This window comes from Ostreococcus tauri, assembly GCF_000214015.3.
Source record: "Ostreococcus tauri WGS project CAID00000000 data, contig chromosome 07, whole genome shotgun sequence".
Classification (NCBI taxonomy): domain Eukaryota; kingdom Viridiplantae; phylum Chlorophyta; class Mamiellophyceae; order Mamiellales; family Bathycoccaceae; genus Ostreococcus; species Ostreococcus tauri.
The window spans coordinates 252,044-273,145 of NC_014432.2; the positions used below are offsets into that span (position 1 = coordinate 252,044).

At 59.1% G+C, this 21,102-nt stretch overlaps 14 protein-coding genes across 14 annotated transcripts; 8 read left to right on the forward strand and 6 right to left on the reverse strand.

Annotated features, from left to right (window-relative positions):
• Nucleotides 1–154: 154 nt before the first annotated feature.
• Nucleotides 155–2,035, forward strand: OT_ostta07g01650 (Peptidase C1A, papain C-terminal; the record flags this gene model as incomplete). The annotated part of the gene is made up of 1 exon (XM_003080213.2): nt 155–2,035. One exon carries the CDS (start codon nt 155–157, stop codon nt 2,033–2,035), a length of 1,881 nt encoding a protein of 626 aa, XP_003080261.2.
• A 222-nt stretch (nt 2,036–2,257) lies between these two features.
• Nucleotides 2,258–3,271, reverse strand: OT_ostta07g01660 (SNARE associated Golgi protein; the record flags this gene model as incomplete). Its single annotated transcript, XM_003080214.1, has 1 exon — nt 2,258–3,271. One exon carries the CDS (start codon nt 3,269–3,271, stop codon nt 2,258–2,260), a length of 1,014 nt encoding a protein of 337 aa, XP_003080262.1.
• Nucleotides 3,272–3,635: 364 nt separating this feature from the next.
• OT_ostta07g01670 (UAA transporter) lies at nt 3,636–4,706 on the forward strand (the record flags this gene model as incomplete). Its single annotated transcript, XM_003080215.1, has 1 exon — nt 3,636–4,706. One exon carries the CDS (start codon nt 3,636–3,638, stop codon nt 4,704–4,706), a length of 1,071 nt encoding a protein of 356 aa, XP_003080263.1.
• A 184-nt stretch (nt 4,707–4,890) lies between these two features.
• OT_ostta07g01680 (Cysteine peptidase, histidine active site) lies at nt 4,891–6,714 on the forward strand (the record flags this gene model as incomplete). Its single annotated transcript, XM_022983768.1, has 1 exon — nt 4,891–6,714. The coding sequence occupies one exon, from the start codon at nt 4,891–4,893 to the stop codon at nt 6,712–6,714; it is 1,824 nt and encodes a 607-aa protein (XP_022839400.1).
• Nucleotides 6,715–6,826: 112 nt separating this feature from the next.
• Nucleotides 6,827–7,399, forward strand: OT_ostta07g01690 (Fis1, C-terminal tetratricopeptide repeat; the record flags this gene model as incomplete). The annotated part of the gene is made up of 1 exon (XM_003080217.1): nt 6,827–7,399. One exon carries the CDS (start codon nt 6,827–6,829, stop codon nt 7,397–7,399), a length of 573 nt encoding a protein of 190 aa, XP_003080265.1.
• A 47-nt stretch (nt 7,400–7,446) lies between these two features.
• Nucleotides 7,447–11,319, reverse strand: OT_ostta07g01700 (ABC transporter, conserved site; the record flags this gene model as incomplete). The annotated part of the gene is made up of 1 exon (XM_003080218.2): nt 7,447–11,319. The coding sequence occupies one exon, from the start codon at nt 11,317–11,319 to the stop codon at nt 7,447–7,449; it is 3,873 nt and encodes a 1,290-aa protein (XP_003080266.2).
• A 48-nt stretch (nt 11,320–11,367) lies between these two features.
• Nucleotides 11,368–12,936, forward strand: OT_ostta07g01710 (Cytochrome P450, E-class, group IV; the record flags this gene model as incomplete). The annotated part of the gene is made up of 1 exon (XM_022983769.1): nt 11,368–12,936. The coding sequence occupies one exon, from the start codon at nt 11,368–11,370 to the stop codon at nt 12,934–12,936; it is 1,569 nt and encodes a 522-aa protein (XP_022839401.1).
• An 80-nt stretch (nt 12,937–13,016) lies between these two features.
• On the reverse strand, nt 13,017–13,664 carry OT_ostta07g01720 (Cysteamine dioxygenase; the record flags this gene model as incomplete). Its single annotated transcript, XM_003080220.2, has 1 exon — nt 13,017–13,664. One exon carries the CDS (start codon nt 13,662–13,664, stop codon nt 13,017–13,019), a length of 648 nt encoding a protein of 215 aa, XP_003080268.2.
• Nucleotides 13,665–13,913: 249 nt separating this feature from the next.
• OT_ostta07g01730 (Zinc finger, CCHC-type) lies at nt 13,914–14,630 on the forward strand (the record flags this gene model as incomplete). The annotated part of the gene is made up of 1 exon (XM_003080221.1): nt 13,914–14,630. The coding sequence occupies one exon, from the start codon at nt 13,914–13,916 to the stop codon at nt 14,628–14,630; it is 717 nt and encodes a 238-aa protein (XP_003080269.1).
• Nucleotides 14,631–14,881: 251 nt separating this feature from the next.
• Nucleotides 14,882–16,120, reverse strand: OT_ostta07g01740 (Short-chain dehydrogenase/reductase SDR; the record flags this gene model as incomplete). Its single annotated transcript, XM_003080222.1, has 1 exon — nt 14,882–16,120. One exon carries the CDS (start codon nt 16,118–16,120, stop codon nt 14,882–14,884), a length of 1,239 nt encoding a protein of 412 aa, XP_003080270.1.
• A 638-nt stretch (nt 16,121–16,758) lies between these two features.
• On the reverse strand, nt 16,759–17,955 carry OT_ostta07g01750 (Oxoglutarate/iron-dependent dioxygenase; the record flags this gene model as incomplete). Its single annotated transcript, XM_003080223.2, has 1 exon — nt 16,759–17,955. One exon carries the CDS (start codon nt 17,953–17,955, stop codon nt 16,759–16,761), a length of 1,197 nt encoding a protein of 398 aa, XP_003080271.2.
• A 41-nt stretch (nt 17,956–17,996) lies between these two features.
• OT_ostta07g01760 (Ribosomal protein L21) lies at nt 17,997–18,718 on the reverse strand (the record flags this gene model as incomplete). The annotated part of the gene is made up of 2 exons (XM_022983770.1): nt 17,997–18,382; nt 18,574–18,718. The coding sequence occupies 2 exons, from the start codon at nt 18,716–18,718 to the stop codon at nt 17,997–17,999; spliced, it is 531 nt and encodes a 176-aa protein (XP_022839402.1).
• Nucleotides 18,719–19,079: 361 nt separating this feature from the next.
• OT_ostta07g01770 (unnamed product) lies at nt 19,080–20,342 on the forward strand (the record flags this gene model as incomplete). Its single annotated transcript, XM_003080225.2, has 1 exon — nt 19,080–20,342. One exon carries the CDS (start codon nt 19,080–19,082, stop codon nt 20,340–20,342), a length of 1,263 nt encoding a protein of 420 aa, XP_003080273.2.
• A 154-nt stretch (nt 20,343–20,496) lies between these two features.
• OT_ostta07g01780 (Uncharacterised conserved protein UCP014543) lies at nt 20,497–21,099 on the forward strand (the record flags this gene model as incomplete). The annotated part of the gene is made up of 1 exon (XM_003080226.1): nt 20,497–21,099. One exon carries the CDS (start codon nt 20,497–20,499, stop codon nt 21,097–21,099), a length of 603 nt encoding a protein of 200 aa, XP_003080274.1.
• Between the last annotated feature and the right edge of the window lie 3 nt (nt 21,100–21,102).

Below are 21,102 nucleotides of genomic sequence, written 5' to 3' on the forward strand. Positions count from 1 at the left end.
ACTTTGCGCAGTATTCACCGATCAATGCGACTCGTCGATCGATCACCCGTCGCGCGCCCGCGATGCGATCGCCCTCGACCGCGACGTCGACCGGCACGACCTCGCGCGCGCGCCCGGGACGATCGCACCGAGGCCCGGACGTCGCGCGGGGAAGATGGCGCGCGCGACCGCGCGCGCGATGGCATCGTCCACGCGCGCGACGCCGCGACGATGGGACATCGCGTCGAGCGCGGCGCGCGTGGTGACAATGGTGTTGGCGCTCGCGACGACGCGCTCGACCGTCGCGCGGGCGAGCGAGGATGAAGCGACGGGAGAGATGGAAGAAGAGTTGACCACGGCGTCGCTCGGGGGCGAGAGAGCGCGCGAGTGGGGCGTCGCGCGCGGTATCGCGAGCTTGAACGCGAAGCCTTTGAATTATAGGGGGGCGCTCGAGGTCGCCGGCTTGGGAAGCGCGCAGCGCGCGAATGGTGCCGGGTTCGACGTGACGTTGACGGAGTTTGAGCACTATATGAAGTTACACGGGAGAGATAGGGCGGCGTACTGCCAGCGAAAGGAGGGAAACGCGAAGGGAGCGCGAACGTGCAGGCAGGCGCTCGCGGAGGCTGAAGAGAGTTTCCTACGTAACCGCCACACCGTGCGACAACACAACAAGGACTCGAGCAGCACTTACAAGTTGCGCCTGAACAAGTTTGCGGATCGTGATCCGGACGAGTTCCACGCGACGCAGTACAAGTATCGCGCGCGACCGATCACCGCGGAGCACGAGACGCAACTCGCAGCGAAGCGTGATGCGCGCACGAGCGCAAACGAAATGCAGTTGGGGAGCTCAGAAGGTCAGAATCGAGCGCTCCCGAAGTCATTCAACTGGGGTGATGTCCCCAACGTAATGGGACGTGTGCACAGTCAGAAACCGGACTGTGCCTCGTGTTGGGCGTACGTGACGACGGATATTCTCGAGTCTCTCATGGTCATTCACAACATCTCAAACTCACACGAGGAGTTGGCGGTAGACGAGCTCATCAACTGTGATACTTACGACAGTGGGTGCGCCACTGGTAACATGTTCACTGCCTTTGAGTGGATCGAGACCGTGGGAGGTCTCTCTGGAAACGATAAATTTGCATCTGTCCTTGCCGACGTCGGCAGCCGCCCATTGAACTGGTTCACATCTGATGAGTTCAAGACAAAGGCGAGAAGTAATGAGTTACAAGACGAATTTGAGGCGATGCCTGACCCTCACTTCGAAACGATGCCGCAAACGAAACCGGGCGTGACGCTCGAGAAGATTCAGGAGGCTGCGTGCTCGTCGGCCGTGCGGCCACAAATTCCGCGAAAGGTGCAAGTACTTGGATATTGCGAGCTTTCGCTGAGCGGTGGTGAAAAGGAGCTGATGTATGCCCTCATGAAGTCACCAGTCGCGATCGGCGTGAATGCGAACTCGAAGTTTCAGCTTTATGACTCGGGCATCTTGCGCATGAAAGACTGTCCTCCAGCTTATCATACGGCAAATACGATGTACACATCCATCAATCACGCCGTTTTGTTGACCGGATGGGGCGAGGAAACGATGCCGAATGGAGAAATTGTGAAGTATTGGAAATTGAAGAATAGTTTTGGGTCTGATTGGGGCGAGAATGGTTACTTTCGTCTTGAACGAGGACCGCTGACATCAGAAGGACTGGGCACATGTGGTATGTACTTTGAAAGCGTTTACCCAATCCTCAAGTTACCGGGAGCGGAAAGGAAGTGTACGCCCGGCGCATCTTTCCGAACAGACTACTACCGCGCTCTCATGGCCGCGCACGCGCGAGCAGGCGCATGGCGAAGTATCACTCCCAACTCAAAAATACCCAGTGTTGAGGAACGTGATGGGAACGGGTACATTCTCCTATTCGGTGCGGTTATGGTCACGGTGATGACGTTAATGATCGCGTTTGTGACTCGCGTGAATTCGTTGCGCAAATCGTTGGATCATGAAGCGCGTGCGCCTCTTTTGCCGAACGATGGAGCAAGTCACGTCTCGCAAATTGTGTGAGAGTGTTTTAGAGATCGCGTTGTGTAATGATGACGAACGTTAGCTTCCAGCGATTATCAAGACCACGCGCGTGGCGTATTTATTACATCGTCAATTTCTTCTCTAATTGGGCGAGTCACGCGTCCATCGTATACAGAATGAGATAAAGGTGCGGCTTGCGAGAACATGCAAGAAATGTATTGTCGTTGAGCTTTTGTCTCAGTTCAGCTCACCGCCAAGCAGTCAAGTTGATTCCTCGAACGATCGACTGGCATCGCATTCATCAGTGAGACACTCACCAGTATCTTCTTCGACTGCCTTTGTGGCCAACTTACCCACGTATCCCGCGCTGAAAGCGGCCAGTCCAATGCCGAAGGCAGTTGAGAGAAGCGCTCCGAGACCCGCCGTGCCCTCAACAGCTTGCCTCGTCGCCATACCCGCGGATACGTACGCGAAGGTACCCGGCATCATTCCAAAGAAGGATCCGATTACGTACGACCGGAATTTTACCGAGGTCAGGCCGTAGAGATAGTTGCTGATTGCGAACGGCATCAAAGGCGAGAGTCGCATGATGCAGACAACTCGCAGACTGTCCTCTCCAATGGCTTTATCGATCGCCTTGAACTTCGGGTAACCGTCCGCAATCTTCCGAACCTTATCCCTCGCCACATATCGAGAGATAAGAAACGCGATAGTGGCCGCTATCGTCGCCGACACTGTGACGAGAAGAGTGCCGGAGTACGTGCCGAACAAGGCGCCCGCCGACATTGTCAACGGAAACGCCGGCACCGCCAGCACCTCCAACGCGACATATCCCACCAAGAATAGTGCGTAACCTGTCGGACCGAGTGAATCGACGTAATCGACGAAAACACCGAGCGAACCGATGATGTCATCTTTAAACGTGATCCCGCTCACCGCCAGCGCGACCAACGCGGTTATGCTGACAATAAGACTCACGTTCACCCCCTTCTCCCCCGACCCCTCACTCCCGAGCACGACCGCGCTCGATTCATCTTCTCTTTCCGTCATCCCACCGTCGTTCACATCCGCGCATCCGACACCGTCGTCGTCCTTCAACACGGCGCGCAATCGCGTCTGACGCTTCGTCGCCCCCTCCGGAGCACCCACCCACGCGCGCGTCTCGATCGAACGCCCGCGTCCAACGACACCCGCACCCACGGATCGTCGTCGTCGTTCGCGCGCGATCCCTCCCGCCCGCGCGTTCGCGCGCACGGCCACCGCGCGCGTCGCCATCGTTCGCCTTCTCGGCGTTCGCCCTCGCTCGAGCCGCCCGTCGCGCGCGCCGACGTCCACGCTCGACCGCGCGCGAGGACGTCGACGCGACGCCTCGACGCCGCGCTCGCACCCTCGTCGGCGCGCGCGCGGTGAACGACGCGCGTCGCGGCGTCGCGGCGTCGTCGGCGCCGCGTCGTCGTCGCGGCCGTCGCTGGTGTCCGCGGTGGTGACAGCGATGGGGTTAAAATACGCTCCAAAGCGTCGCGCGCGGACGATGTGGTGTGGATAAGCACGTATGCGCGAACAGTGTGTAGGGTATAGACGGATAAAAAACACGCCGCGCGCGCGCCGGTCGACGCCGCGCCACGCCTCGACGGTCGAGATGGCGATCGCGCGCGCGGTGGAACTCGGTGTCGCCGTCGCGGGCGTCTTCGCCGCGTTCGGCGCGTTCGCGGTCGCGCAGGAGGACGTGTACAAGCGAACGTACGGCGATGGGAGATTCGCGGCGACGTTTTTCGTCCTGGCGTGCGAGCGCGCGGTGAACTGCGCGTTCGCGCTCTTGGGATTGATTCTCGTCGGTGGATCAGGAGTCGTCGTCCCTCGCAGAGACGTGCTGAGTAGTGGGGCGTCACAGATGCTCGCGATGGCGGCGAGCAACGAGGCGCTGCGATACGTCTCGTACCCGACGCAAGTGCTCGGAAAGTCGTGCAAAATGGTCCCGGTCGTCGTCGGGGGGCTGGTTCTCGGTGGAAGGACGTTCACGGCGTCGCAGTACATGAGCACGGCGTTTATCACGATCGGGGTGGTGGTGTTTAACTTGGGGGCGGACGCGAGGAGGGCGAGCGGCGTCGACAGCGCGTACGGACTTACCCTGATTGGAGTGTCGCTGGTCATGGACGCCATCACGGGAGGCTTGCAAGATCGCGTGAAGAGATCGACGAAAGCGCTGAATCAGGGGCGGGCGAACGCGAGACCGAGCGTGTACGAGAGCATGCTGTACACCAATCTGAGCGGCGCCGTGGTCGCCGTTGGCTTCGCGCTCGTCACCAGACAGATGGAGACCGGTTTACGCGCGTGCCTTGAGCACGCCGAACTCGCCCGTGCTGTGCTCGTGTACTCGTTTGCGAGTGCCATCGGCCAGAACTTCATATATTACACCATCACCAATTTTGACGTTCTCGTGCTCACAACGGTGACGACAACGCGCAAAATTTTCTCCACAGTGTACTCCGTGTTCAGGGATCCTAGCAACGAATTGAACCGGACGCAGTGGTTTGGATGCAGCTTGGTGTTCACATTCCTCGCCCTCGACGCGGTGACGTCGTCTCTTCGCTCGGGTGTCGCGCGTAAGACGGCCGACGTCACAAAGTCGGCTCCGTCCAAGTCTCAAAAAGCGCTCGACAGCGCCTCCAGCACGACCATTCGTCGTCGTTCCGCGCGTCGAGCGTCCTAGAATATTTAATGACATCATTCAACGTCGCGCGCGTCGTGCGCGCGGTCGCGCCTTCGGACGCGGGACGCGTCGCCGTCGCGTCGCTCAACTTTTCCCAAAACAAAACACCCGATCTCGCCTCGAATGGTCCCAACACCCACGCATCCACCCATGGTCCAAATTACGCCGCGCGCACACGATCAAGATGCCGCGACGACGCTCGCGCGCGACGAAAACGTCGACGATGATCATCGCCGTCGCGTGCGCGGCCGCGGGAACGAGCGCGGCGAAGACGAGCGACGACGCCAACCGCGCGCCGATGCGCGGGGGCAGGCACGAGCGCGCGTTTCAAGACTTCTTAAACCGCTACGGAAAGGTGTACTGCGACGGGGGGAGCACAAAGGCGGTGTGTAAGACGTCGTTACGTCGTCAGGAGGTGTACTTCGCGAACATGGTGATGTACGAGAAACACAACTCGAACGAGCGCGCGTCGTACAGGGTGCGGGAGACGAAATTCAGCGACCTCACCGAGGAGGAGTTCGCGCAGAGATGGCTCACGTACACACCCGTCAAGTCGCTTGACACGGCGCTTGGGCTTGGGCTGGACATCGATGAACCGTCGGAGTCCACGCTCGGGGGGGCGGAGGGCGAGACGGGGCTTGGGGAGACGAAGGGGAAGTTCGCGCGGCGCGCGAGGTGGTCGCGACAGCAGCGCGAGAGGGCGCGAGCGAACCTTCGAGCGCAGGAGAACAGACAAGGACAACCGGACACGGCAGTTGAGGGTGCTTCCGATGCGAGCGGTGGTTTGGGTGCGACGGGTGAGCCGCCGAAGGGCTACCCGGAGCAATTCACTTGGCGCTCACCTCCCGCCGGTTACGGTAACGTCGTCGGTCTGGTGCACGACCAACAGGATATGTGCGCGTCGTGCTGGGCCTTCGTCACCGCTGATTCCATCGCGAGTCGCATCGCGGTCATTAACAAGGGCGATGATGCCCCTCGATTGAGCGTGAAGCAGCTCATGGCCTGCGACGACATCGATCACGCGTGCTCCACGGGAAATATGTACACGGCGTACGAGTGGCTCGGACAGCATGGAGGCATCAGCACCATGGAAGACTACAATGAGAAGGTCCCGGGTGAGCGCGAGGACGACCCCGAAGCGCAGTGCGCCGCGGAAGCGGAGCACAAATATAACACGCCCGCCATGTGCGATTTGGAGCAGGTCCTGGGTGAGGAACCACTGTACAGGGCGATCTACGAGCGCGGGCCGGTGGCGGTAGGCATCAACGCGAATAGACTGCAAGCTTACGATGATGGTGTCATCATGATGGATGATTGCCATCCGCTTGGTCGCGGAATCTCGTCAATCAATCACGCTGTGCTCGTCGTCGGCTGGGGAGTCACGAAGGATGGCATCAAGTATTGGGAGCTCAAGAATTCCTACGGACCCAAATGGGGGGACCAAGGTTTCTTCAAGCTCGAGCGCGGTCGTATCGGTGCGCATGGTTTCGGTACGTGCGGTCTTCTGTTCGAATCCGTGTACCCAATCGTGACTACGGGCAAATCGGCGCCGTCCACTGACGCCCCGTGCGTCGAGGGTTCTGTGCAAAAGGTATCATACTACCGCAATGAAACGCTGAACCCGGGCGCGGGGCTTGGTGATGATACCGATATCAATCAGGACAACATGGGTGCCGCAATGACCCCGAAATCCGATTCGGCAAAGCTCGCTCTGAATGTGGAGCCACGCGACAAGGACGTCGCTCCGCTGAGCCACGTGAAAAACATGAAAGCTGACAAGGGTGCGAAGCGACGCGGCGAATACCATGCGATCATGGCGTCTCTCGGAAACGCGCAAACTTCCACTGGACGCTCCAATCTCGACATCAACATCATTGCGCCGCTGGGAGCGTGCGTGGCTCTCATCATCGCCGTGGTTGTCGCCGCACGTCGCCAAGTCATCGAGTCCCACGAAGAGTCCGCGGCTCTCCTCGCCGAGAACGTCCCACACGGCTCGACCTTGGTCTGAATCACTCTTTGTAAGGTAATATAACAATGACGGACGATTTTCGTTGACATACGCGTGACGCTCGCTTCGTCCGCACTAGTTGCCTCACCACTCCCCCAAGGTCGCCCGCGTCATGAACTTCGTGCGCGACGTCGCGCACTCACTCGAGCGCACACTCGGTATTTCCTCCGCGGACGACCTAGACCTCAGGCGTACCGACGTTGCCGCCGTCTCGCACGCGCTGGGCGAGCTCGGGAGATTACAATCTGAGCTCTCTCGCTCGGCGCCCTCTGTAGACGCTTCGGACGTCCAGAAGGCGCGATTCACCGCGACTTGGACCTTGGCGCACAGCGCTGACGCGCGACACAACACGCGAGCGATTCAGATGTTGGAGTCGAACGGAAGAGGAGAAGCTGAAAGCGTCGAGCGCAGGGCGGAGCGGTGGCGAGACGACTTCGGCGAGGCGGCGACGGATCGAGACTTACACTACCTGAGAGCAGTCGCACACTACAACGGAAGGGATTACGAAAAGGCTCGAGCGGCGGCGTTCGATGCACTGCGCTGCGATCCGGAGTGTCGGCAGGCGGCGGACGTGCGAGAGGCGGCGGAGGAGGCGCTCGCGCGAGACGGTTTGGTCGCCGCGGGAGCGATCGCGGCGGTCGGGCTGGCGGTGATAGGGGCGGCCGCCGCGACGTCGAAAAGGTGAGAACATGACTCCCGTTCGTGGCATTAATGTTTCGTGTAATTTTACATTTAGGCGACCAACGCCTTCCTCGCAAGGTGTCTCTTGTACGCACGGATGTCGTCCCGCCAAACCTTTACGCTTTTGTCCTCACACACCCAAATCTCTCTTGCAACTTTGTCAATCAATCTGAAATCGTGACTCACCAGAACCAGCCCACCTTGGTACTTATTGATAGCGTCCGCTAAGGAATCGATGCAGTCGTGATCGAGGTGATTCGTCGGCTCGTCCAAAAGCAATAGATTTGGGTTCGCTAGGCACAGCATCGCGAACACCAGTCTAGACTTTTGGCCGTCGGAGAGTTGCGAGATGGGATGTGTCTGATACCGTCCAGTAACTCCAAACTTTCCAAGATACGAACGCCACTCGTCATTCGGCTTTTTCATGTCATAATATGTCCCTGCAAAGAACTCCAAAGGCGTCGATCGAGGATCGAGGACGTCCACGCTGTGCTGATGATATCGACCGATGGTCAGATGATGGTGTCGACCGACTTCGCCTAGGCTCGGCTCTACGTCTCCAGTCATAAGTTTTAAGATTGTGGACTTACCGGCGCCGTTTGGCCCGACCAGAGCGACGCGAGAATCGCAATCTACGCCAAACTCAAGGTTTTGCAAAAGCATCCCGAGAGATGGATCCGCTGAGGGATACTGGAACGAAACGTTCTTGAACGGAAGTACGGGAGGGGCGAGCTTAGAGCACTGCGGAAACGTAAACTCGAACGTCTTCTCCGCTCGTGGCGAAGGCGTCAACCCCGCGGCTTCCATCTTGTCCAAGATCTTTTGTTTCGATTTGGCCGTCTTCATCTTGTCCTCGTACGTCCCACATGATGCGATGAAGTCCTTCAAGTGCTTAATCTCAGCTTGTTCTTTATCGTATTGCCTTTGCTGGATGATCTCCTCTTCCGCCAAAGTTCGTCTAAACGTGTCGAAATCGCCCGTATAGTACTTGAGCGTCTTGTTCGTGATGCGGATGATGTGAGAGCATACGCCATTGAGAAAGTCCTGCGAGTGCGATATCACGACCAAGCATTTCTTGTATTTAGATAGGTAATCTTCTAGCCACACACACGCCGACAAGTCGAGGTGATTGGTCGGTTCGTCCAAAAGTAATAATGCGGGTGATGCCAAGAGCGCGCGGGCGAGAGAAACGCGCATTCTCCAGCCACCTGAGAGCGCCTTGGTCTCGCGATTCATCAACGTTTTATCGAAACCAAGATTGTGCAATAATTCAGCCGATTTCGCCTCAAACTTTGCTGGATCGAGCTCCTCTAGGCGTTCGTAAATTCCTTGTAAACTCTCGTCGCCCGGACCTTTTGACGATAGGATATCACTCTCGACGGCTTGAAGTCGAGAGACCTCTTCCCTTATGTGATCGACCACCGCCTCCAGAGCGGTTCGCTCACTCGGTTCTGCCTCTTCACGCAAGTGATAAATATCCACGTGTTTAGGTACGGGCAGCTCGCGCCTTGCAATTGCTTCTAGGAGCATTGATTTACCGCAGCCGTTGGCGCCGAGTAAGCCGTAACGACGACCGACATTCAACTCCAAGACACAGTCCTTGATGAGCTCGACCCCGCTAACGGACATAGAGACTTGCTCAAAGCGCATATCTAGCGCCGTTCGACGACTCGCGAGGATTCCCGTTATCGCTCTACCTACGTTCTTCAAATCTTGATTGGCTGAAATCTCCGAAGTCGCCTCTGTGGATTCGCTCATGTCTTCCTCCCTGAGCGCGCGACGACGTCGAGCGCCGCCCTTGCGACTAGCACCGACACCTCGCGCCTCATCTTCGCTCGAGGTAACTTTACCTTGATACACTCGCCATGTGTCTGTGCAGACGTCTCCAACGAAGGAAGCGTTGTGACTGATGGTGAGAACACCTCCCTTAAATCGCTTTAGCGCCGATGTCAGTGCGGTGAGAGTCTCATTGTCCAGATAGTTCGTTGGCTCATCGAGTGCTATGATGTGCGGTTTGATCCACATCGCCGCTGCGAGGACGAGACGTGACTTTTGTCCTCCAGACATTCGCTTAATTTTCCCATCCGCCAGCTCTTGAGAAATGCCGAAGTCCATGAGGTGCGAATAAACTTCTGACGAGGTGAGAGGCCGAACGTCCATCCCGCTCTGCATTGCCTTCATCATTTCATCGTAGTTTTTGCACATCTTTGTTACGTACGATGCCTTGAGAAAGCGTTTTGGCTCCCAGTGTGTAACACCCGGCCTATCGCCAACTTTACGGACCTCGTAACACAGCTCTCCCCCCTTGACGGCGCGTCCGAGAATTTCGCAAACGCTTCCTCGTGATTGCTGCTGAGACTTTTCCTCGTCAGTGAGCGCCATCGTGGACATCTTCGCGACCTCTTTGTCTCGGCCCTGATAAAATCTTGTTTGGATATACTCCTTGGGCGACATGTTCATGTGCTCCTGAAGGTGGTGCATCGAGTGCTGGGCAATGTACGCGATGCGTAGGTTGTGGTGCTTCCAAATCGTCCCACTCGTGGGCTCGAGCTCACCGACGATGTTTTTCATCAGCGTCGTCTTACCGGCACCGTTCGCACCGACGACCGCGACGCGGCTACCGAGGTACAATCTCGCATAAACACCACTCAGTACGAGATTATTTGGTCCATATGCGAAGCCCAAGTCCTCAACCCTCGCTACGACCTGCGTCTTACTTTTTATGCCGTCCAGAGGCCCAGGCTCGGGAAAGACTATCGAAGCACCGAGCGATGTACCATTCGCGCGTGCTTGCGAACCAGTCATTCTCCTACTCAACCCGCCCGCCAGAGCCGTCGACGCGGCACCGGCTCGTATCGCCACAACGCTTCCAGCAGTGTTTTCCAATATATTCGCCTCACTTGCTGCTCGACGTCTAGAGTCACTATCTTTCGAGCCGTCGTCTATCGCTTCGCCCATTTCAGTCGCACGATCCTTGATCGACTCCACTAACTCCTTCTTCATTCTAGGGAGAACTAAATTAGGGCGAGCCGCGCGAAAGCCATCGAAGCCGCCTTCAAACGTGTGCAGTTCCTGTTTGTCAAACTGCACGATGTGAGTGGATATCTTTCGCAAAAACTCGTAATCGTGCGAAACACACATGATTGTGGTTCCCTCGAGCGAGCAGAGATAATTTGCCAACCATTCCACTGCGCCGACGTCCAAGTGATTCGTAGGTTCGTCCAACAACAGCAAATCAGCGCGGCGCAACATAGCGCTCGCGATACTCAAGCGCATGCGCCATCCCCCCGAAAGCTCCGCTACCGTTTTATCCATCATTAGATCGTCGAATCCGACGCTTCTCAGCGCGCTCTCGATCGCTTTGACCCCCAGGACGTTCTCGGCCTCGCTCGCGTCGTCTTCGACCCACTTTCGCACCTCAACGCGCGCCGACGTCAGCACCTCGTGCCGAACGAACACGCACCGAACGTCACGCGGGAACCCTTTCACGTCTCCAGATGCCAAACGATTGAGCAGCGTCGTCTTACCCGCCCCGTTATGCCCCACCACGCCGTACCGCGCCCCGCGCTCGAGCCGCAGCGCCGTCCGCGTGAGGAGCGTCTTCGCCGCGTACGCTAAGATGATCCCATCCAGCGACATCAGCGCCGTCGACGTCGCGCTCGACGTCTCGTCCTCCCTCGACCTCGACGACGCCTCGCCATCGTCCGCACCGAGCGCGCGTCCTGAGAACGCGTCGCACAGCGCGTCGACGTCCGCCGCCCCGCAGCCGCTCTCGAGCAAGAAATCACCGATCGACGCCCTCACGTCCTCCCTCGCCGTCTCGCTCGGGTCTAGGTCCTCGAGCACGGCGCAGACGTACTCCACGACCTCATCGTCGACCCCGCGCGCGGTGAGGACGCCGCGAGCACCGTCGACGCCGGACATGCGAAGTGAAGTGAAGACCGCACCCGCATACGGCGACGCTCGAGCGCGATGGCGACGACGGCGCGCGCGACGGGAGGCGCGAGCGCGCCGAGCGCGCGGCGAGCGCGCGGCGATCTCGAGCGAGGGGCGAGGTCGAGCGCGCGAGCGCGGGCGAGCGCGAGTTTCGATGATGACGTCGATGGCGACTCGAACCGTCACGACGGCGACGTGGGACAGTTCCTCGGAGCGATGATTCGAGGCGAGCGCGGACGCAAGCTTCCCCCGGGACGCGTCGGGTTATTCGGGTGCAGGGAGACGCTGGAATACGTGACGGATCCGAACGGTTTCGTGCGCCGGCGGGTCGAGCGGTACGGGCCGACGTTCAAGACGGCAATGTTCTTCAAGCCCGCTGTGGTCTTCGGGAGTAAAGACGCCGTGAGAGAGTTTTTGACGTTTGAGGCCGAGTTACCCGCGGATGAGGCGCTTCCGGAAACGTTTCGCGAGCTTCACACCGAGTACGGAGCGCTGCGGATGTCGGGTAAGCGACACCAAGCGACGCGCGCAAATTTCAAACGCGTCTTAGGGAGATTCGCGCTCGAGACATACGCCGAAACGATCGGAGAACGCACGCGAGCATTCGTAGAAGATTTGTCGGGTCGGAGTCGGAGTAAGAGCGAAGAGAATGGCGAGAAGGTAGTCTCATTCAGACCAGGCGTCGAGTGCGTCGATTTTGCCCTCGATCTCCTGTTCGAACTCTTCTTAGGACACGTCCCGGATGAGCGATACAAGAGAGCGATGGTCGCGTATAACGCGGGTCTGCTTTCCTTGGGCAAGTGGTCACCCGAGTTCAAATCTGGTCGTACCGCGTTGGATGAGCTTGTCAGGTACTGCGAGAATCACTTCCGCAGCGTCGTCGCAGCGAACGAGCTCGACGATCCGAAGTACTTCTTCTACAAACAGTACTCGACGGCAAAGGACGAAAATGGAGAAACATTTAGCGACGAACGAATCGCGACAACGTGCGTGTTAATGGTCTGGGGAGCATACATTGAAGCCGCGGCGCTCATGGGACACGCGTTTACGTTACTCGGCGAGCACGCCGATACTCGTCGCGCGGTCGCGCATGAATTCTCCGACGCGGTTTGCTCTCCCATGGATGGATGCCGTCGCATCGCCACTCTGGATGATATCATGGCTCTGAAGTTCACCAACGCTGTTACAAAGGAAAGCCTTCGTGTGATGCCACAGACTGCGGGCGGACTCAGAGTGAATCCGTCGGACAGAAGCTTCGACGGGTACGACATTCCGGCCGGATACGTGCTGACCGCTGATCCGAGAATTCCGTTTCGCGATGAAGCCATCTTTCCGGATCCCGACGAGTTCAAACCCGAGAGATTCATTGCCGGCACCGCAGAGGCGGGCGCAAACAACGTCGCAAATGACACCTTCTTTCCCGGAGGCATGGGGCAGCATCAATGCCCCGGAATCAACCTCGCCACGGTAATGACGAGTGTGTTTCTCGCCGAGATGATGTCGACGTTCGGCGATCGAGGATGGCGAGAGAAGACGGAGAAGCGTTATGTGACGGTCCCAATTGTCATTCTCGATCCAAGTTACGAGGTGGAACTCTTCGTGTGAGAGGCGCGACGAAACGAGTTTTCAGCGCCATACCCGGTACCTGGTGTTTGTACAACAACGATTCTTTCTTTACATGTCTGCTATGTGTATGCATCGAATTCGCCGTGACGATTGAACCTTACGCACTCAAACGTATCTGGGCACCCGATTTCTCTCAACAAAAACTCCGTCGCCGACGCTTGCTCCACCTCCTCGAAATAATGACAGTCCCGCCCACCATCGACCGCGTACGGTGGCGTTTGCACTTCTAATATCGCGCACGGCGTCACCGCCCGAATTTCGTGCACGTTACAACGATGAGGCTCGAGCGTGAACGCGCCGCCTCGTCCGCTCTCGAAAACCGTCTCGTCAAACACCAGCCTCGCTTGATGCCGCCTCCCATTCCCAGCCGTCGCCTCCTTGGTCGACAACTCCGAGTGGACATTGTCGTGTACAAAATCAAACGCCCGCACGTGCGCCCGCCCGAATAACACGCGCATGTGCACGCACATATCCGGATGATTGTGCAGCGGTATCGACTGCCCGCAGTCGAGCATAAACGCGCACACCGCGTAATCATCCGCCGAGCGCAACCGCAAGTGCGACACCGCTCGAAGAATCGCGCGCTGACCGTTCGATGGACGTCCACCATCCGCGCTCACGATCGATTCCTCGCCGTCGCGCGTCGCGCATCGTCGCGCGAAGTTTTCGATCGACCGCGGGACGTCACCGAGCGTCACGTTGGACATCGCGTCGACGACCGCCTGCGACGCGCGCGCCTCCATCTGCGCGCGCCTCGACGCCGCCGCGCGTCCAGTGAGTGCGCGCGCGCACGTCGCGTACAGGTGCTCGAGCGCGGGCGCGGTCATGCGCGCGGTGTGAAGGTGCGGGCCGACGGCGGTCGTCGTCTCGTCGTCATTCCTCGTCGGCGCTCCACGCCGAAACGCTCGAGCGTCGACGCGCGCGCGCGCGCGCGCGGCGCGGGGTGAACGAGACGCATGTCGGATCGCGCGCGCGGCGGCGGGAGAGGCGGTCGAGGCGGCGGTCGAGGCGACGGGAGAGGTGGATTCCGTGACGGTCGAGGCGGCGGCGGCCGAGGACGCGGTGGACACGGGCCGAGCACGAACGGTGGAATCTGGCGAAGTAAGGTGACGTGCTTCGGATGTCGAGGCGTTGGACACACGCTGAGAGACTGTCGAGTCGCGAAGGGCGGCGCCGCGGGATCGGTGCGGGGGGAGAAGACGTGTTACAACTGCGGCTCGCGCGAGCACACGGCGAGCGCGTGCGCGGAAAAGTGGACGAATTACGCGCACGCGAAGTGCTTCGTGTGCGGAGAGACGGGACATTTGAGTAGATCATGTGGGAAGAATGCGAACGGGGTGTACATCAACGGTGGGTGTTGCAAGATTTGTCGGGCGAAGGATCACTTGGTGAAGGATTGTCCGCACAAGGGTGACTCGTGCATTCGGTGCGGAGAGCGCGGACACTTCGCGGCGCAGTGCACCAAGGTTCCAAACAAGGTTGGGAAGAAAAAGGAGGTTGTTGCGACGGGGCAGAAACGACGCTTCGGTGGAGATGATCTGGAAGATGATTTCCAGGATGACGTCGAAAAAGCGGGCGATGCGGACGAAGACGAGGGCGACGACGACGACGACGCAGAGCCCGCGAAAAAGCCGGAAAAGAAGAAGAAAAAGAATCGCGAGGTGGTCTTCTGACGCGACCGTCTTCCGTTCACGTAGCTTGTTAGTTTTAAAAGTTTTGCTCTTTCTTCGACGCAGAAGCGCGTTGAATCGAATCATCAATAAAACATGTCGCAGCCAACTCAACTCTATCGCGGCGCGTTCGCGGCGGAAGAAGATGTTGTACAGGTGAGCGCGCTCGGTGGCGGCGCGACTTTGTTGCGTTGAATGACCTGTGTTTAACGATCGCTCGATATATTGATTGATCACGTAACCAACAGCATCTTCTACTTTGAAATCTTCTCGGTAGCAGAGGAGATGACACGGTCGAACGCCTTGGACACGCCGTCGATGACGTTTGGCTTGTAGCCGACGAGCTCCGTAGAGATATCAAACATGGCGTTCGCCTTGGCCATGTCTCGGCCCTCGCGCGAAGGCTTGTTGTTGAACGCAATCGTGCGTGTGTCCTCGTTGTTATTGTTGAAGTTATCCCAGAGCTGGTCGCCGCCGCCCTTCCAAGCCCAGTACGCGCCTTGTTCGGTGTATCGCGGATCGTACACGATGGACGCGAGGCGCTGGCCAGCTTCTTCTTCACTGACGTAACCCTTAGTGACGTTCTTTTGAAGTATCGGGAAAAGCCAACGGAAAAAAGGAGTGTGGTTACGGAACAAGTTAGAATCAGCGATGCAACCGGGGTACATGGTGCTGAACTTTATGCCGGTGGATTCGCCGTAACGCTCGGCGAAAACCTTGATGTCGAGCATGTTGCAGAGCTTAGAATCCTTGTACGCCTTAGCACCGATGAATCGCGAGCCGTCGATGTGCGCTCCTTGGTTACGATCGCTGTTCTTGAAGCCGTTCCTCAATCCGGAGAGGTCGCCCAAACCGGCGCGCGGCGGTACCTGACCGGCGAGCGTGTTCGTGTTCCCGGTGACCGAACCGACGATTATGAGTCGCTTCATGTTCGCATCCGGCGCCTTGGCCAGGTCATCGAGCAGTTCTAAGCACATCAAGTGATGGGCGAGGTGATTCACCCCGACGCACTCCTCGAAACCGTCCTTGGTGTACGACGGCACCGTGGCGTTCGGCAGATACAGCGCCGCGTTGCACACGAGCGCCTGAAAATTTTTCACGTACGGAGATCGTCGGAACCCCGAGCAGAACTCTCGCACGCTCGCCAACTCGCCGAGTTCACAGTACATCACCGCGTACGACTTCTTATCGAACCCGAGCTCGTTCGCCTTGGTCTCGCCCTTTCGCGGGTCTCGCACAGCCATGACGACAAAGTATCCCTTTTCGATCAGCGCCTTGGCCGTGTACAGACCGAGACCGGACGACGCGCCCGTGATGATGGCCACCGGCTTATTCGCCCCGTTGCTCGGCATGATATTTTGCGACGACGAGCCCGCGGCGCGCGCGACCGCGAGCGTCGACGTCCGACGCGCGCGCGACGTGGACGGCTGACGAATCGCGGGCGCGCGACGCGTTCGCGTCGGCGCGCGATAGTGCGCGGCCACGGCGCGCATCGTGCGCGATGTGACGCCGGTGTGCGGAGACGATCGCGCGCGGAGACGAGTCGGGCGACGACGTGTGCGGCGAGATGCGCGATGACGATGGGTCGAGGTTATCCAATCGAGGACGCGTCGAGATCGTCGAGATCGTCGAGATCGTCGAGCTCGTCGTATATATATTGGTGGCGTTGCGTGAAACGTGTTATACCACTATTGCCGGGTCATGACTCCGAAAAGAACCCCGATTCGGATACAATAAGAGCCGTAACATGTACGATACAAAGGTTAATGTGCTGGGCTGGCGGAAAATTCGTAGTCGTGTAGTATCGAGCGCGTTCAGCCTATTTCCAGGCAAGACGAACGCCTCGGCAACGATCCACGTGTAATGACGTGAGTCCAGTGCCCTCTCCCGAGCGGCGCGTTCGCGATCGTATAGTGGTCAGTATGCTCGGCTGTCATTCTCAGCTACAGCTCGGCTGTCATCTCAGCTCAGCTCCCGAGAGACCGGGGTTCAATTCCCCGTCGCGAAAATTTCTCTTTTGCATCTAACGAGAGGCTTGAACCAACGGCACGTTAATAATGCTCACATTTTTTTGGACGACGAAGACGAGGATGGGCAGGAATAAATAAATAATGACGCGCCAGCGGCGAGATTACAAAGACGCGTAGTCGTCGGGCAATCCGCACGGCGAACCAACGCGACGTTGATGCACCCAGACGCGCACGATCCATTTCTCTTCCGTGGCCTCCGCGCCCTCGTGCTCGACGCGCTCGTCGAACTCGCCGTCGACGTTCGCCGGGAAAAATAAGAGCGCCCGTCCTTTCGCCGGTTGCACGGCGAGACCGTCCTCCAGACGGCCGAACACTGTCTGTCCTCCACCTTTGATTTCGTCGACGTCGTTTAAGTATACCAACAGCGTCGCGAGCGTCTGTCCTCCGCGGTCGGCATCTTCGACGTCCGCGCGTTGATTCGCGTCGAAGTGGGGCGCCAACTTTTGCCCGGGCTCGTATCGAATAACCGTCGGCGCCTCGTACTGCGTCCACGAGGTCTCCGGGAGCAATCTTTCCGTCGCGCGTATGAGTTCGCGTTCGCCCGCGCCCGAACCATCGAGCGCGGTGCTCGTGCTCGTGCGAAGCTCCCTCAGCTCAGCTTCCTTCATCGCCACCGTTGACATCGAGGCGCCGTACGCCGCGCCGACCGCGGCAAGGTACCCGACTACTCCCTCCCCGAGCAACCCCAAGCCGCTCTGTCCGAACGCAGTTGATCCTATGAGCATCGCTAGCGCCCCCACCCACACCGCGGGCCCACTGGAGACGGTGGACGTCCAAGCCTCTACATCTCGCGTCCAACCCGCGTACACCACCGGGCTCTGCGTCATGTCCCCCTTCGCCCGCGCGCGTGCGATTACGTCCTCGCACGCGGCGGGGGATAAGAATTCGTCAATCACGAAGACGTCCGGTGAAGCGTGGAGCTGGCGCAGGCCATCGGCGTAGCGGTCGACCACGAGGTGTCGGTCGAGCGCGAGGCCTCGAGCGTGAGACTTCGACGCGCTCGCCGCGCCGAACGAGGATGACGCGCGAACAAGCGTCACGCGAGACGCCCTATAATTTCGTCGGCGCGACGCGGACGTCGATGCGCCCGCGCCACGAACGCGCGCGACGTCGACGAGGGACATCCGCGTGACACGAGCGAGGCGCCGTGTGTCGCGGCGCGAGGCAAGTCCGAGCGAGACGAAGAGGATGCCACGTTTTCCCATGCGTGCTAAGTCACGTATTACACAACTCCTAGCGAAATAATTAACCGTCGTGCGCGTGATATCATCATGACTTCTATGTGTGAATGAATCCATCGCCCTCGCGCGCTGGCCGTGCGCCTCCTCTCACCGTGCGCTTACGCCTTGACCACCTTGGTGACGAGGAATCGCGTCATCGCTTGGCGGTGACCGTTCTTTCTGCGATAGTGCTTCTTCGGTCTGTATTTGAAGACGATGACCTTCTTGTCGTCGTAGTTCTCCAACACCGTCGCCTCGACGCGCGCGCCCGACACGTACGGGTGACCCCACGTCGGAGCGTTGCCATCGTGCGTGCCGAGAACGCGCTCGAACGCGATCTTCGAGCCCGGTTCGACGCCTTTAAGGCTGTGGCACTCGTAGTATCGACCCTCGGAAACGAACTGTTGCGAGCCGCCCACCTCGATGATGGCGTCCCACTTCGGCGCGGCGCCAGTCGACGGGGGCGTGGCGAACCCGATTTGGTTGATCGAGCTCTCCGCGGTCACTGCGCGAGTGAAACCAATATCGCGCGATCACACGTCAGTCGTCGCGTTCTCGCAGTCTCTCGATTTTCATCCGGGTGTCCACCGTGCGCGATCGCTTTTTCACTGTCCTCCGCGCGCGGGCCCTATCCAGGTTTTAGGTTTAGGGTCGTCCAATCGTCGCCCTCGCGCGCGTCGTTCGTCCCGCACGCACCTTCGCATCGAACGTCACGTTTGTTCGCACGAATGAGCGAAGAAACCTTCGTCCCGACGCGCTCGGCGCTCGCCTTGGAGCTCAATCGCGCGCGCGCAGACGCCGCCGAGGCGGTCGTCGCCGTCATCGTCATCGATGCGAGCATGTTTCGTTCGGGTGTACTTTGTGGCTCTCGGTGCGTCCGTCACGGACTGCCGATCGAACAGGTGCTCGCGGTAAATTACTCTCGACCGGATTGACCGAGCGAGCGAGGTGTGCGGCGCGTTCCGACGCGACGTCGAGTGCGGTCGAGGCGCGCGCGCGCACTGGGAGCCTGTGCTTTCGTCTCGGGGACGGCAAAAAGGGCCACGGTGCACTACTCTGGTTATCGTAAACCCATCATTCAGCAACGTGAGATGTTTTCTCGCGCGCGTGCGCCGCGTGCGACACCCGGGAGTGCAAACCGCCATCGCGCGGGACCCAGCGCATCGCGCGCGCGCGCGTCGGAGTCCGACGCGGCGCGAAGGATGCCGACGGCGCGCGATGCGTCACCGATCGAGTCCAGCCCGTTGATCGCGTCGACGCGCGCGAGCACGGGGCGAACGCTCTCGCGTGCGTCGGCTTTGGTGGTGGCTTTGGTGTTGGCGTCGGTGTTGGTGTTGGCGTCGGTGTCGACGTCCTCGACGGGCGAGAGCGCGCTCGGGCGCGCGCTCGGGTCGCGGACGCATCGCAGTCGACTTTCGGACGATGATGTGTACGCGGTTAACCGCGAGAGTGCGGCGCTTGGGTGCGAGAATGCGACGAGGCGGGCGGCCTTGGGAGGAGCGAAGCGCTTCGCGTGGTTGGTACAGAGCGCGCACGGGGTGGACCCGAACGCGCTCGCGTCGGCATCGCGAGACTTTTTCTCGCTTAGTTATGACAGCGATCCGGGGAGCGGGGATCCGTTCAAGTTCTACGCGCCAGGGACAACTTGGACGACGGGGAGAAACGCCCTGCTCGAGCGCGCGCTCGAGCGGAACCCGTTGTACGAATACTTCGTATTCCTCGATCACGACATGATAAAATTGATGGGGCGGAATCCGCAGGCGTATATGGATAAATTCGAGGCTTGGCTCGATAGGGCAAAGCCCGCGCTTGCGTGGACGCCGTTTACAAAGGAATGGAGCCGTCGGATGTACCGCAGCGTGCAACAGCGTGTGATCCACGGTCCAGCAAGACTGGATGATAACTTTGTGGCGTTCCACACGAGCACGCTCGGAATGGTTCTCCCTTACGATTCACATTTCGACTCTACGTGCATCTTTGCCTCCGCTGAACTCGCCCATTTGCACGCTGCGGCGTTTTACGCGCACGGGTTCCTGGGAGTGAAGGACCCGGCGCTTCACGTTCACGGCCGTGAAGAACACAGGCACCATGACGCGCAGTACAACTCAGAGGGGTGCGATTCCATTTTCGCAATGGGCAATACGGAGGCTAAAGAGTACTTCATCAACCTCTTCAGGTCGCCCCTCGTTCGGCGCTTCGCGAACGACGGGGCCTATTCGGAAGCTTCAGCCTCCCCTCACGAAAAACCCAGAGAGTCGTTACATCGGTTCCGAAAAGGAACAACGGCGTTTAAAGAACGCTGTTCCGAGACCATTCCTAGATTTCGCATCACCCGTAAGTGGTTGGAAGAGAACGCGACGCCGGACACGCCTTGGCTGCAGCAACGCTTCGACTTCATGTCCAAATTTCCACACCTCTTCTCTGAGGAAGGCTTCGTCGCCGACCCACCGCAGTGTCCTCCGTGATAGCTACTTATCGTAGTTAAGTTTTATAGTGCATCAATCCACAGCCCATTCTCGGACTCGATCCGTTCTCTTCCGACGTCACGGCGCTCTTGCTCGCGAGAGGTTCCAGTAAAGAATAACAGTGACGACACACGTCATCACTTCGCCGCTCGATATGCGCGCCGTCGCGTCGTACCAACACCTCACGCTCGCCACAATCACACCGCGCGGTCTCTCGAGACGCCGCGCGCGAGGCGGACGCGCACACCGGTCGTCGACGATCCGAACCGGGGTGGAGGAAGAGACCAACTTTGCACCGATAGACGGCGACAGCGACGACGCCCCGGGGGGCGTCGCGGACGGTCGGTTCGGTCTGGAGTGCGTCCTGTGCGTTGGGTTCACCAGGGAAGAGCTCAAGGTTTGGCGAGAGATCTTAAACGAGATCGGAGCGGATTTCATCAGGGTGAATGCGTGTGAGAAGAACGCGTTACGAGCACCGCTGGGACGGGCACTGGAGGCGACGCAAGACGACGCGAGTTCGGTGAAGCAAGCGCTTGGTGTGCCGAGAATGATGTTTTTGAGCGGCATGAGCTCAACGGAAGTACTGGAGATCATAGATGTGTATCGAGAGGAGTCTGAGGCAAGAGGGTGGGCGCCGTGCGTCTTCGCGTGCGCCGTGCCGAAAAATTACGAGACCAACGTGGGAGATTTACTTGCAGAGATCATGGACGATCACGAGCGTCTCACCGGTGCAGGATCGTGCGAGATGAATCCTTAATAG